Source organism: Ascidia mentula, chromosome 3, assembly GCF_947561715.1.
Source record: "Ascidia mentula chromosome 3, kaAscMent1.1, whole genome shotgun sequence".
Lineage (NCBI taxonomy): Eukaryota > Metazoa > Chordata > Ascidiacea > Phlebobranchia > Ascidiidae > Ascidia > Ascidia mentula.
Genome location: NC_138568.1, coordinates 1,481,592 through 1,496,259, shown reverse-complemented (window position 1 = coordinate 1,496,259; position 14,668 = coordinate 1,481,592). Strand labels below are relative to the sequence as shown.

The following is a 14,668-nucleotide window of genomic DNA, read 5'->3' as shown; positions in this document are numbered from 1 at the left end:
CGCAAATTGTTTCTGTCCACAGTGGCAACCTCTGTGCCTACAGCCGCCGAATCCTTCGGTTGCCGCCCAGTCATCGTAACAAAACACTTGAAGGCATTTGATTCCGTGACGTCAGGTATTTAATTGTGAGACAATAGCGGGTGGGTGTAGTATAGTGTGACAGGACGCGGCATTGTTGGGGTTGACAGTTATGCGCGGAATCCAGTGAGCAGTTTTACGTTGACCACCCAGGGGAGAAACAAGTGAATTTTTGCCACCGTGGCGGCGCGCATTTGGGTAATAATAAGGCGCATAATTACTTTTGCCCGCCAATTTCTTCAGGGTATTAAATTACTCCAGAGTTCCAGACATTCCACAGTTGTAGTGTTGTCGAAGAGTTTCTCGGCGACAGACGAATCTTATCTCTATACCGACTATATTTAATATCTCACAACAGACTTATTAACGCAGAAAATGTGGTTTAAACCGCCAAGTGCCAACCATGCAAACGGGAATACAGTTATTAAGTGTTGATGACGAGCGTTACGCTGGGACGGGGCAATCTCCACTGTCGCCTTGCGCATTTTTTAACACACCAGGTATTACGATCAGTTTTGTGAACTCAATGTTGAGTTATACCGCGTTGAATTGAAAAAAAAAGCCTTTTCTACATACGTTTTTCAACATCCTTGCACATTTTTTAGTTTCCAGACGAGACACCAAACTTGTTATTGCTGAACGTCTGCTACGATGACGAAAATCCTCAGGTATACAATGTGTCAGGTAAGTTTAGACGTTGAATGCCACATACGCAATTATAGCGCGACTGAAATGCGTAATTTTATGTTAAGAGCGCTCCACCCATGTATCATGTTATTATCCTGGGAACGCAGAGTAGTGGAAAAACATACAACAAGAAAAACAAATCCACTTGAAACTTTAAAACAAATACAAGCGCTCGTAATATTAAAAATTAAACCCACCAGGTCCCGTTTATACGAAGTTTATCACAGAAGTGTTACATTTTTACGAAAAAATAAAACAGACTTGTAACGGAACAAGATTTTCCCCGAAAATCTCTTTAAGCACAAAGACATGGCGGGTTATAACTTGTTCACTCACCGTCGGTTCGCCCTGCTGCCGAACGTTGATGCATCCGATCGATTTTCTGGTTGCCAATTTCCGCTGATTTCCTCCCAGCAAACGTTGAAGGCTTTCGGCACGCCCCCTCGACACACCCCCTGACGGACTGACGGAAAATCCAGCCCTGACGTCGCCGCTGGAAGGAGCACTCTCAAAAACCTGAACAAAGCATTTAGTTTACTGTTAGTGACAGCAGTGTTTCCAAACTTTTTGTTCACGAAACAGTGCCAGGTTACCCCAACAACAAATATGGTGGCCAAGAGTTTTTGCTTAAAACCATACAGACGTATGGCTTCTTATGTAGCACTAGGGTTATGCGGAACCCACTTCGGGCATCTGGCAATGTGGTACGTGCGTCACAGTAATAGCAGTTCTAAATTTGCATAAGCGCGTGGGTGAAATCGTGTCTTAAAACGTTGCAAGATAAATGTCGTTTAAAAACTAAATTTTTTAGAAAACTTTTTTTGACTTGACGGAAAAGCCAACAGGCCTAAATTTAAACCTATCGCATGATACGAGGTGATTAGTGCTAAGTCGGAAGCAGTCAATGCGCACAAAACAAGGTCGTGACAAAGTGTTGCAAGTACTTCCTTGCATTTGCATTTTACTCGACTTCATACATGCAGTCGAGTAACATACAGGTTTAAAGTGGTGTTTCACGACCCACCCAAGTTGACTCTGAGTGAAATTTGTTGTAATAGTTGCAAAAATATGCATAATGAAATACCACACGGTAAGTCATCTATCAGTAGATTGGCACGCTTGATTCATTGGGACGCCTCGTTTCAAATTACAAGCCCTGTCCGACGTACGTGAGAGCGTAATTTATCTAAAGCCATTATCCTGCTTGTCAGGACATCAAGTCACGTGATTCGCACGATGTCATCTGAGTTAGGGTGGAAAAATGTCAAGTCAATTACTCTCAGCACATTTATTGGGTTTACAAACGATCGAGCATCGTTGGTACCTGACACGTAATCGTCACACAAACGATGATGCTATGGAACGTTTGAGCGGCCATGCTGACCATAAGGCTATAAACGTGTGCGCCGTACTAGGGGGTCATAAAGAGTTGATAGTAGGGCTTAATAAGAAGTGAGGCATTAGGGAATACTTGTTTTTTATTACACTTTATGGTCAATGTTCATCAACACGTTTATACGTTTAATCTTATGGGAGGTAACCCGCCTAAAGCGTTAGCCTTAAAAATGTGCAAGGGAACGTAATTTTAGTTACACCCTAAACTGTACAAATATAAATGTTTTGATCAGTTCAACGTGTGAACCCGTAGTTACAAGAATTGTACAAGAATTCTGGTTAGCTTAACCTCCACCAAAAGTTAAAGAAGACTCAGCAAACACAATATTTCCCCCCATCCTGAATGCGACTGAAATGTGTGTTAGCAGCTTTTCCTCCCAGAAAGTTTAATATCATTGTGACGTACCTCGTCGTCATAATCACCAATTGCGTCATCGGGCTCCTCTTGAACGCTGACAAGCCCAGTTGTCGCACACATGGAAGGGGACACGGGTTTGGGCCCACATGGGGCCAACAATATGTTTGAGTGATGACGTTGTCTCTGATCTGAGGTCATTGTCGACGTATCGATTACGTAAGCGTAAAATTTAGGAAAATGTATCAAACCAATCAGTTGATAACGGATAAATTTCCCCGCAATACATTTTTTTGAACCGTAGGTGTCAACTTTGCTAAAACGGAAGCAAGAAAACAGAAGTTGACGCTTCGATACAATTTCCGTTTTCACCAACACGTTTGCACAAAATATCACACACATGCAGGTGTACTTGCACACACGGACTTTCCGACTTATTAACTGTTATATAACATCACTTTACTTTCCCTCAAGTTCAACAACAACGCAAAGCTGACAACTTGGCTCAGCTGCTTCCTTCGCCCTGACATCACCACAATGTTTGACAAGGCATCGCTAAAGCCCTGACGCCGCCTCTTTCCGGTTTATTGGGTAATGTCGTTTATCATTTAATGCTCTGCACACGTGTACACACGTAGATAACAGCTGTGCGGACAATTTTATGAATGTAAAAAGGACTGATAGAGGAAGTATTTGAGTTGGGTGAAACATATGCAGGGTATAACTCGATAAGTTTTGTTTATTTTTGCCTGGAAACCTGCAACTATTTCACAACTGCCTGTAAGTAAAGAAAAATTATGTCAAAAATAACATAGCATTTTTTTCCGCGGAAAAAAAAATTCCCAAAAATTGTACAATATCAGTATTTTCTTACTAAACTGAGATTTTCAGGAATATTGGCGCTATTAAAAATGACTATTTTTTTATTGCTTTTCAAACACAATCTTTTCCTCGCTTTATTAGTCGTAAGAAAATCGTAAAAATAAACAATTTTGCCTGCACGGACGACAATTTACATGTATCTGTATGGCGCAGCTTTGCACCATGCGGAAGCAGGCAAACTGATGGTGGTTCTTGCCTGGCGAACAGGAGTAGATTGTTATGGCAGGCGATTTTATGATGAGCCTCTCTAAAGCTGTAAAAGTAAATTCTTGCATGATGTACTAAATTCTCGCTGAGACAACAGGCCACTGTTACTCTGGCACTTCACAGGAATGTCAAAACATGTTTTGTTGACGTCAAACCAGTTCATATTCTCCTCATCGATTTAATTACGCCAGGTTCCCAGGTTGTGAAACAACACGGACTTGTGTATAACACTAAAAGCATGCCAGGGTCGACAGACTAAGCAACAAAAGACCTTTTCACGTGGATTACGAGAATTACCCAATAGGAAAATCATGCACTTTTTGTACCAATATGTCTGCTGTATGGTCTTATGACTGAAAGGAAACGCCTTGTTCAATATAACTTGATTTAACTCCACTTTCTTAGATTCTTCTTTAGGAATCGAAATTTGGTCCGTGAAAACTGTTTTTTGCTCTCCTAAAAATTATGCGAATTCTAAGGCTGCCAATGACCAGAGATCAATTTGTTCGACTGCATCTTCAAATTCATCCAGAAAGCCTCATCAGCCAGCGCGCGGACCGTTGTACACCTAAACTGGACCGCATTTCTCCATCTACCGACACCATACATCGAATTATAATCTTCCAAAACAAATCCCGCTTCGATCTGTTTACCAAACGGCGAAAGAACAAGATTTTCAGCTTCTCGCTGAACGCGACCAGAAGTAATGCACACAAACTCAACTTGGATAGAAGTTTCCGAAAGCATCAAACCACTTTTACGGAAGTAAATCGATTAGTTCTGCAAATAGCTCGTCCCTGCTAGTCTTTCATCGTGCCTAAATCAAATCAAGGCACCGCCAAAGCCCTGAATATGTCATTTGCATCGACTGGCAGCGAAAGGTTTATCAAGTGGAGTGCCTTGTATGCTGGAAGACTACAGTGGCATACAAAACTTTCTAGTTTGAATACAAAGGTCACGTTAAAAATCCAATTAAAAAAATTCGTGTTAGCTGGGTTCATCTTCATCAAACTAAGTTTTGACATTTATTGGATAAATTAATGCATATAAGGCACCTTGACAAACTTTGAGAATAGCGTATACTCACAACATGTTCTAAACCTCGATCTAAAGCAACTTTTCAAAGCTAATTCCCAACAAGAGTTAATCACGGTTTTATTGCTACCCATACCTTTCCAATTCTACATCTGACTGAACGATCTAGGACAACTCTTCCACCAAGAAGGATTATCTTGGCAGATATTCAAAGGCGAGAACACTCAAACCAAACAGAAACGTCCGCCTCGAACTTCAGGCGCCCTCTTGTTATTTCAACGCGTGGTCGCATATCCAAGACAATTCAAAAGCACTCAATTAGTCAGCCATAAACTCTCAAAAAAGCGGCAAATGCTAAAAAATCTGCTTTGATGTTCTTGTACGACGAAGCTGAAACTCATACAAGCACTTCCTAGTACCTACTGGTGTACTGATGCAGCACATGTTGAGCAACAGTGACGTCACAAGTAAAAGTAGAATCTCATCAATTAACTTGTGTGACATAATAATGCTTGTCATCATATAATACAGTAGATAAGGCCAAAGAGGGAAAACCTGGTTTCTTTAGTTGGAAATCTTGTACTAAGTATTTGCTAACGTGAGTACGTCGCTATCGCAAGACCACACACATTCACTATCTTGCGGAAGAGATGTTTGTTTGTCCTTGTCTACACGTCAGTTAAATAGGCTTTGCGCTTTCAGGGGGTGAATTCGACGAATAAGTAGTCGTCCTCAAAATGCTGGCGCGCAGCACATATACCCTTTTGTTGCTATTGAACTGTTTTTTTTCCTGTTTTCGATCGTTATCAATACAATCAGGCAACGTACTGAAAGGCTAAAAGTATGCTTCTACAATACACATAGTAAAGGCAGCAGCATATCGACATATTTTATTACACCAGGTAAGACATTAAATTGTCCAACCAAGCTGGTAACCTTTCTCTAATCGTAATTAATTAAATTATTTTTTTTCCTTTTATTGTTCTGAAACGTTATTTCAAACTACACATATTACGTTGGAGGATAAAAAACAAAATACACGACCTGTCGGATATTAAAGTATGTTCCAGCGTAATGCCTGGTTAAATAAACACAGGAGGCGTTAATTTCTGAAGCAGAATGGAATACCAGGCGAACAGATACAACAGAAATTGTGTGACTCACATTGGCATGCTATGCAACAGGATGTTGTGCGTTTAAAATCGATCATATGTTTCCGAATTGAATCATTTTCAATCGCCTGCTGCTTGTCCCCTGCATTTTGCATCAGCCAGGTGACCTCGGAATCGATTAAATTCGGCATCGCGGAGAATTTTTCATTGAAATATCGGTTTTCTGACAAACAAGTTTGAGACGAACATGCGAAAAGGTTGTGGCCTCGCCCGAGACAGAGTTGATCAAATAAATCAATAAACAGATAAAACAAATTAAAACCGTGCCTATCTTTATCCTTGCCTGCAAAGTATTATAGATTGGAAAAGTTTTTGGCTGACTGGGGTGGGGCGCACTTTGAAAAGCTTCACGCCCCTTTCGACGTACCGATTATAAAACAACCAGGACAATTTGTTCCAATGTTAACAATTTTCAGTTACAAAAGGCTTACTTAACATAGTTAGTTGCCTCCATTTTTTCCTAAAAAAATCAAATTTTCTTTGTTTAAATTGTTACGTGACGCCTTTGGAAATTAAAACCGACCCTCAAAGTCACCGCGACGCACAGTTTGCACTGCTTTGACAGGATAGATCGAACAGCGTGTCTCTCTGGCCTAGACCTTCATATTTGTTATATTCTAGTGTACAAAGATGTGATACAATGTAGTAGGAACAGCATTTTGTCAGCGCGATATACTTTATGTATCCGGTATGTTTAGTTCATTTCTTTGCAATCCAACAAATAAAGTCCATTCAGTATAATTCCCGCATAGGTTCCAACCATTTTTGAAACTGTTTTGTTAAACACAAGAATGACTTGCCTTAAGTGTTTGATGAGCGATGCATGACGCGGATCTGCTGGTCGACTTTTGCTTGGAGGTCAACGACAAAGACGACGACCTTGAGTGACCTCTGTGTAAATTTGCAATTATAAAAAAAATCGATTCTGTTTTGTATGAAATATCACTGACAACCCAAATAAGAGGTCAGCGTGCATCAGCTTTTTTGGCAACATAACTTTTGTGCATAAAGCTTATACTTAATATTTATATGAAACATGACGTGAAAGCGATATTTTTGCCGCAAACACAGCAAGTCAAGCACTTACTTGCTGCTGATCGAACGCTTAAGCAGGCGAGGCGAATAATGGTGCGGCTCCTCAGGACTTGCTTTTATTTTTTCTGCATCAAGGAGTTATAATAAAAATTTAAACGAAAAAACTTTCGATGCAACTGCGTGTTTTGAATGGACTTTTTTCCTATACGAGGCTGCAAACCAAAGCTCTCAATTTGCATTTTTCTTTGAGCATTGCGATAAAAAAACAGTGCAAGGTCTAAAACCATATGAAACAAACATTCATAATCATGAAATATGTAATTACCAGAGATATTTTTACGTAAATCTACGCGATGATAATGATGAGTATTTTGTATTGACAGTCTATGAATTTTCATCAGGGTTACTCCACAGCCCCACCTACCGAGTCCGCTCCAGCTGTGATATTTTGACGCTTTTCGGGGATCCCCCTTTAACGATTGGCTTCGAAGGAAAACCTCCTGCAAAATTCCAAAAAGGGGTTGAATGAGACGATATTTTTATTATGACCGAGACGCCCCAGCTTTCCAATGGACGTTGTCCACAATAAATGGACGTTGTTTTTTTTGCTTTGCAATACATATTCTGGAGGCCTTTGACTTGTGCAAAAAACATTGACAAGCCAAAGTACACGCATTTGAACGAAGACGTAGGATATATTCTTTTGTTTTTCACCTGCGGAAGCGTCACGCCATTACAAGACTTTCACTTGCAAAAATGTTTCTTTTGGCTCCATTTGCAAAAGTCAACCACCATGTCACACAACCCACAGCATCCTGCCCCCTAACCCTTAACAAACGGATCCGATTCACGTCCATTGTCGCCGCACGGGTCGCGTTGTCATTCACAACAAACGTTCCCGCGAGCTGATTGGCCAGAAAGACCAGCTGACGTCAGAAAAGCTGTGAATTTGATCGATTTTATGTCTGTGCCGTTTCGAGCGGCAGCAATCCAGTGACGTTTTTCTTGTTTATACTGAGGCTCCTTGCTTGTTTTGGGTCAGATTCGCCGCGCTGGTTTTAAATGGACGAGTATGCTGGGGAGAGGTGATTTGCTTCGTTGACTGCGGTGGGAACATTCCAAATTTTTTGTGAATAGGGAATGGGACACAATTCGAACAACTAAATTATTGGAATGAGCGGCAACGTAGACTTTAAATGTACATTACACCGACGGCGAAACTGATATATCAGAAATAACAGAAATACAAATGACTTAGGTTTTCCCATATATAACTTGTTAAGAAATCAGATACCAAGTATTTGTTGAACATAAGTCTTATGGGAAATTCCTATACATATTTTAGGAGTTCTGTTTGTTGCGCCAAATGGTTATAATTTAAAAGTCAAAAACTGCTTTTGGGGACGTATTATGTGTAGCTTTGATATCCACAAGAAAAATAAACCAAATCCAGACTTTTCTGGAAATTCGCGAAAGCCATGTTGGAAATCATCTCTAACATTTCTATCTTGAACTGCTTACACCCAATAACGGCAAAACTCAAATACAGAGATGAAAAAACAACGTCTATGGATGTGCTATGTTTCAGAGCAGACAAAACAACTAACCGCTAAGTAACGTGCAAGGTTATTCAATGTCGTTGGTACACGTGGACAAAAGTTGAGCATGCGCATTAAACGAATTACTGGCCACAAAACTGTCGAACATTTCTAGCATCACAAAAAGTTGCGTTTGGTAAATGCTATGTTAACTATCTTCATATAAAAATAAAATCAATTTTTATACGTACCATTGTATTTCTCTTGTCGTGTTCAAGGCGGATCTGCAGTCGTTAATGCATTGCTGTGTTTGCCTCAAGAAACAGATGCACCATCGCAGGTGCTTCTAGTAATTAAAGATCGAACTAAAATAACCCCGCGCGCACCGGGCTGCCGTTGGTCTGACGTTGGCTTCGCCTTTTTCGCGCTCTGCTATCGGATTGATTGGCTTTGCAATACAAATTTCCCTCAGGGAGTTAATGGTTACATTGATAAATGAGTGTGACGCTGGACAAAGGTTACCTGCGTTTAATGACATCGTTTTTTTTTCAGATTTCATTTGACACTTCCATTTGTTTCCTTTCTCGATCGATTTAGATTTTCAGTTAATTATTGAAAAAGTTTGCATGCGACCAAATACCTCGCACAAAATGTGTTTCATGCATAATTTAACGTTAACAGCGTGATAATGCCGGGCGCACGATAATGTACATTTTTTGCTCTTTTTTTGCAACGACACAAAAGACAGAGACAACAATCTTTACAATTTATTATCTACAACATAAGTTTTGTATTTACAGAAGCTGCGAAAATTTCGGATAAAATTTGAAGCTACGACTTGGTTGTGTTGTTTGTCAACAACTTCTTTCTGCTGGACACTGGCGTGATGCGTGATTAAGGTTAAATTGGGTACATCAGCATTGAAACATATATCCTTTATTTATTTTTCCTACATTCGGAGGTGATTAACCATGGCACGCCAAGCAACTTCACGAGTTAGCATAATATTCCAATAGTGGTTAGGCCTGCCTGCGTAAAATTAATTATTTCTATTTTGCGCGAAAATACAACTATACACGTAAGTTATTAGGAAATAAAATAGTGTGGGCACTGGCAAAGCCACAAAGGTCATCGAGTCGGGCATTTTACAAAAACCTTTAACAGTCCTACACTAGGGATGCAGTACGACAGGATTTTCCTTGATATGTCAGGAATTGTGTTGCGTCAGGGAGAAAGAATATGTAGCTAATAATCCTGGAATATAAATTTAACCCTTCAAGTTGCAGATACTATGAAATAGATGCATTGAGGCTTTACAAATCAGCAGTTATTCCACCAATGAAAAAAATTACAACATATTTTGAGGTTCGTAAAACACACACAATAAAATATTGACGCATCAAGCGGCCAAGTCTTCAATCTTTTGACTTAATTTGTTAACCGACTCGTTGCGTTGGAAACCTTGGTCCAATATATTTTACAAATAACTAAATTTCTATTTTAAGTGAAGAAGTGATAAAATCCCCCGAAAATCTTCCCTTTTCTGAGTTAAAACATAGGTAAGTCTAAAAACATACACAATTCAACATAGAGTGACAATCAATTTCTTTTATCTTTTTTGTCAGAAAAAGTAAAGTGGAATATATCTTAACAAATAAATATGTTTTGTATATTGCTGGTAGGATACGTTTGTGGTGCAAATCACGTAACACATAGCAGACGAACAATACTGTTTGGCTCTGCACCACTTAGCCTGCAGTGTTGCATGTTTTTGGAGTTACCATGGAGGTCGATGTGATTACGCAATCGATCTTGAAAGCACATCAGAAGAGTGACGACAACCCTGTTCTTACGTAATGCGCCAGTATAAGATATAGCTTAATCAGTACATACGACAAAATGCCAGTCTTTGTATTGAAACAACAAATGTAGGAAAAAATAGTTTGATAGTTTTTCTAGAGATCTAGGCCATTAAGTAAAAGTATAATAGCTTTGGCACGTTTTCACGTTTGAAATGTTTTTGTTTTTTCTTTAGTGGTTATGTTATGTCTTGACTTTACTTGTGTCTTGTTTTTAAATTCTTGTTGACCAACTGGTGGTCATTATTATTAATGGTGTGTGTTAAATATTCAACGCAATGAGAACTTTAATTTTGAGTGTCCGTAATGGAAAGAGGATTTTAAAATCTCGTCACTTTTTTAGTTTAACCCCAGGTAAGATTGAGAAACAAAATAAAACTCCTATGTTACAGAAAAGAAGATATTTATGACAATCATACACCCAAAAATTTATCCTATATTTACATTAATTAAACACTAGTTAGTTTTTTGTTGAAAATAAATGAATGTGCAATGAAAAACTATTAATACAGAATAATTGTTTATGATCGCAATAAATTTTTTGTCAAGAAAACATCTCGAAACGATGGAAAATGCAACGATTTTTTCATACATGTACAAAGCTTGAAACCAGCACTGCAATACCTCAAGAACAATTCAGCATAGAAAGATTTGTAGCCGATGAACAACATGGTCAAACTCCAAGTGCAATATATAAGTCACTCATCGCCTCTGACTACATTAAGATTGATGATAGACAGTTGTCAGTTATTGATGAACTCGATAGACTTCATGAGGCTTTAGAAGGATATGAAATAACATCAGAAAGTGACACATTTTTCTCGAAAGTAAGGAAATTTCATACATATTATATATCAAGTATGCCTAAGCAAATTGAATTTGGGTGTAGGTTAACAGACGTGTTTACATATTTATATTGTTATTGGAAATATGGCCTCTCGTAAAACAGGTTTGAAGACCTTTTTTATGAGCCAAATATTACTTGCAGTATTTCGGATCAAATTCAAAGAAGTCACAAACACCAAAAGGACTTTACATATATGGAAATGTTGGAACCGGAAAAACAATGCTCATGGATCTATTTTATCTTTGTGTGAATGTGCCACAGAAGCAGAGAATTCATTTTCACTCTTTCATGTTAGATGTTCACTCGAGTAAGTTCGTTGCACTTTTATGCTTGTTTTATGTATGTTGTACTTTCATAAAAACCAGATCATGTAACTGTACTTTTGTGCAGGAATTCACAAGCTTAAACAAGGTCTTACCAGAAATTATGGTACCAAGCCACAGCCTTACGACCCTATCAGTCCAGTAGCAAAAGAAATTAGCACTGAAACTTCTTTGTTGTGTTTTGACGAGTTTCAGGTAAACAAATGTGATATGTTCTTTATTAAATATATTTTTACCCAAAACAAAACCCAAATGCTTCCATTTAGGTTTTTGTGGTTGGTAAATAATTACATAAACTCTTCATCCATGTGCAGGTAACTGATATAGCTGATGCGATGATCCTGAAGCGCCTTTTCACTGAACTCTTTAACAGTGGTGTGATAATGGTTGCCACAAGCAACAGAGCTCCTGATGGTAAGTCAAGTTAAATCCAACCAAATAGACTTTAAAACCTTTTACCCATTGTGATAACTGTTGTGGAAGGGGAAATTATAGTTTGAGTTATATTATTTTCAGATCTATACAAGGGAGGTTTGCAGCGCAGTAACTTTATTCCATTCATTCATGCATTGAAGGAAAATTGCAAATCTCTACTCATTGATTCAGCAACCGACTACAGACTGACTGGAGCTCCCTGTGATGGGAAAGTATATTTATTGTGAGTATGTTATCATAAGTTTGTGTGCAAAATATTGGGAGTGTTCTACCTTGAATAGAAAACCCAAAACCCAAAGATATATGAAAACAGTGTTAAAATGTCTTAGCTTTGGCATTTCAAGGTACAGTTTGTTAGCTAACAGATCGTGTACAAATTTTCCTGACAAGTATTTAAAATGTTTGTTATTTAACCGGCTGCAATAAAATAAGTTTTTATCCATTGCATTTATACTGTTGCAGAACAGCAGACCCTCAAGTTGATGAAAATATGGATGAAATATTTCGATATCATGTCGTGAAACAGGGATATGTTGGTGAAATAGTACCAGATGCCAAAACACTAAGGATATTGAATAGAAATTTATTGGTGCCAAAGTGTTGTGGGAGGGTGGCGGATTTTACCTTCGAAGAGCTTTGCATGCAAGTAAGTGTCGACGAATTCATGTATATTTGTTTTCTTCTGCATAATAGATAAAATCAAACGAACATATTTGTAAGCAATGTGGAGCCAATAATATGAATTGTGTATAAGCTGCAGACAGATGGCCACTGTTTCGACCTAAGAGACCTTTTAGGTCGAAACAGTGGCCATCTGTCTGCAGAACATATTTGTGTTTTGCACAAAAATCAGCTACGCACATGAACAATAAACATTGTAAATAAAAGGCTTGGGTAATATTAAACCATGATGGTTATCAGTCAGGAGCCTACAGATAAAAATGAAAATAGGTTACTTCTTGCAACAGTTAATACAGTTACAGTCTGTTGATGTATTAGAAATGTCTGTTTAAAGCAGAACTAAAAGTGTTTTAAATATTTGAACTGGTCGTTTTTTTTGCAGCCCGTCGGAGCAATTGACTACATCGAGCTTAGTAAGCACTTCGACGTTGTGCTGGTGCGAGACGTCCCCAAGATGAATATCTTCAGAAAAACGGAGGCTCGGAGATTTATCACAATGATTGACACGTTTTATGACGCAAAGGTGATGTGTTTATTCGTGCGTGACGGAAGAATACCTAGCGTTGTCGTCGGAAAACGTTCAGAAACCATTTTTTTTAAATACCAAATTCATTTTATCTTGCAAAAGTGTCATTAGTAATAAGCCGAATGTTACTGCTTGGCAACCCAAACATTCAAAGTTTATATTATTGAAATTTCGTGATAGCTTTATGACCAACAGGTAATCGGTAGCAGACATTTTCAACAACTTGTACTTTCATGTGTCACAGGTGGGCATTGTGATGTCAGCGGAGGCACCGATGCGTAAAATATTCAGCAAAGCTACCGACGAACAGAAGGAAGCTGTGATGCAAAGAGAAACAATAATATTGGATGATCTTAAAATTGACCAGGTGCAAAAATATAACGTCTGGCTCACATTGTCGTTTGCCTTTGACAAAATATACAGATTTTCATGACGTGGTCGGCTGGCCTTTGTAAACTGAATGGTATTTTATCTGCAGTCAGAGGACTCGAGGAATTTGAACGTTTTTTCGGGTGAAGAAGAAGAATTCGCATTTGAGCGCGCCTTCTCGCGGATGAGCGAAATACAGACCGAGAATTACTGGAGGGAGCAAGAGAGGCGAACTCGAAATAAAAAATCCCCGACTTCGTGATCGCCACTCTTTTTCCTCTACGCAATATTAGGAGAATTACAGATTTATGTATTGTCGTATTTAAGCTTTGTTATCCCGAGTGTGTGTTGGTGTTGAGTCAGTTTTGCTTGTTTTGTCATGAAAATATGTTTAATGTGGGTTTGGTATTAAGTTAACTTGCGTTACAATCTCGGACTTGATAGATAAATTAATGGATAATGTAGTTTTATGGTTAGCGTTGCACTGCTTGAAACATCGTTCATTTGCTTTTATGTCACGTGAGCCTACTTTTGCCGTTCAAAATCCAACTTTTTGTGCACTCTGCACTTTGCTGCAGCAATTTTATTTCTGCGTGAACTCGACGGAATGCCGTAAGTAGAATTCCTAATAAAGCATTTCTGAGCCTTACAAAGTTCGTAAAAAGAACACAAAGGTGTCTGTTGTAATCCGAGTTTAACGCCGACTGAATGTATGTTTATCCACGTGTTTGTAAGGAGGGGCGATAAAAGACGAGGGCGGCCAACTTGCGCACACACAAGTAAATCCTTTCGTGATTTTCCACAGAACAATCAAGGTCTTATTACCTTTACACAATACGACGCTTATAGAGAACCTTCTACCCTTCCTTAACAATCCGCCGGCTTGTCAGGTGACTTTGTGTTGCTTGCCTCAAGGAGAGATCAAGTTGTGGAACCTTACTTGCTGTGTGCTGTGTTTTTGGTGGTGGAATTATATTTTCCCGGATGTTCCTTATGATATTTTGTGATAGCGGCGTTGCTTGCGTGTTCATGTTGGATGACAACAATATTAACAGCCCGGAAATTTTGGTCTTGTGCTGGCCCATTCAGGATGGGCACATTTGACCCTTTTGCCAAATCAGACCCGCGCTTTGGAGGACCATGTGTTAATATTGGAACCAAATTTGGACGTTGTTTTCTTATTTATTGTCCAGTCTTGCTTATAGCAGATATGAAACTCCTGTTGCTGCCAGGCATTTTGCAAC

At 38.9% G+C, this 14,668-nt stretch overlaps 2 protein-coding genes and 1 long non-coding RNA gene across 3 annotated transcripts in view; 1 reads left to right on the top strand and 2 right to left on the bottom strand.

Moving 5' to 3' along the window:
* Positions 1 to 1,236, bottom strand: part of LOC145893959 (uncharacterized) — a 32,950-nt gene extending 31,714 nt beyond the window's left edge. The window contains exon 1 of the mRNA XM_082982368.1: positions 1,102 to 1,236. The gene's annotated coding sequence lies outside the window, so the exon portion shown is untranslated. The remainder of the gene's footprint in view (positions 1 to 1,101) is intronic.
* A 5,344-nt stretch (positions 1,237 to 6,580) lies between these two features.
* On the bottom strand, positions 6,581 to 8,735 carry LOC145896007 (uncharacterized). The gene is made up of 4 exons (XR_014401636.1): positions 8,636 to 8,735; positions 7,271 to 7,346; positions 6,899 to 6,971; positions 6,581 to 6,702 (listed from the first exon to the last, which is right to left on the bottom strand). It is a non-coding gene; the product is annotated as an uncharacterized LOC145896007 (long non-coding RNA).
* A 1,691-nt stretch (positions 8,736 to 10,426) lies between these two features.
* On the top strand, positions 10,427 to 14,066 carry LOC145894299 (AFG1-like ATPase). Its single transcript, XM_082982840.1, has 10 exons — positions 10,427 to 10,597; positions 10,793 to 11,070; positions 11,232 to 11,397; positions 11,481 to 11,608; positions 11,728 to 11,827; positions 11,930 to 12,071; positions 12,311 to 12,494; positions 12,912 to 13,052; positions 13,300 to 13,422; positions 13,534 to 14,066. Exons 1-10 carry the CDS (start codon positions 10,522 to 10,524, stop codon positions 13,684 to 13,686), a joined length of 1,491 nt encoding a protein of 496 aa, XP_082838966.1. The 5' UTR covers positions 10,427 to 10,521; the 3' UTR covers positions 13,687 to 14,066.
* The last annotated feature ends 602 nt before the right edge of the window (positions 14,067 to 14,668 follow it).

Coding starts and splice junctions, on each gene's coding strand:
- LOC145894299 (XM_082982840.1), top strand. CDS start 10,522: ATGAGAACTTTAATTTTGAGTGTCCGTAATGGAAAGAGGATTTTAAAA. Junction 11,828..11,929: donor AAGCAACAGAGCTCCTGATG/GTAAGTCAAGTT, acceptor TATTATTTTCAG/ATCTATACAAGGGAGGTTTG. Junction 12,072..12,310: donor GATGGGAAAGTATATTTATT/GTGAGTATGTTA, acceptor ATACTGTTGCAG/AACAGCAGACCCTCAAGTTG.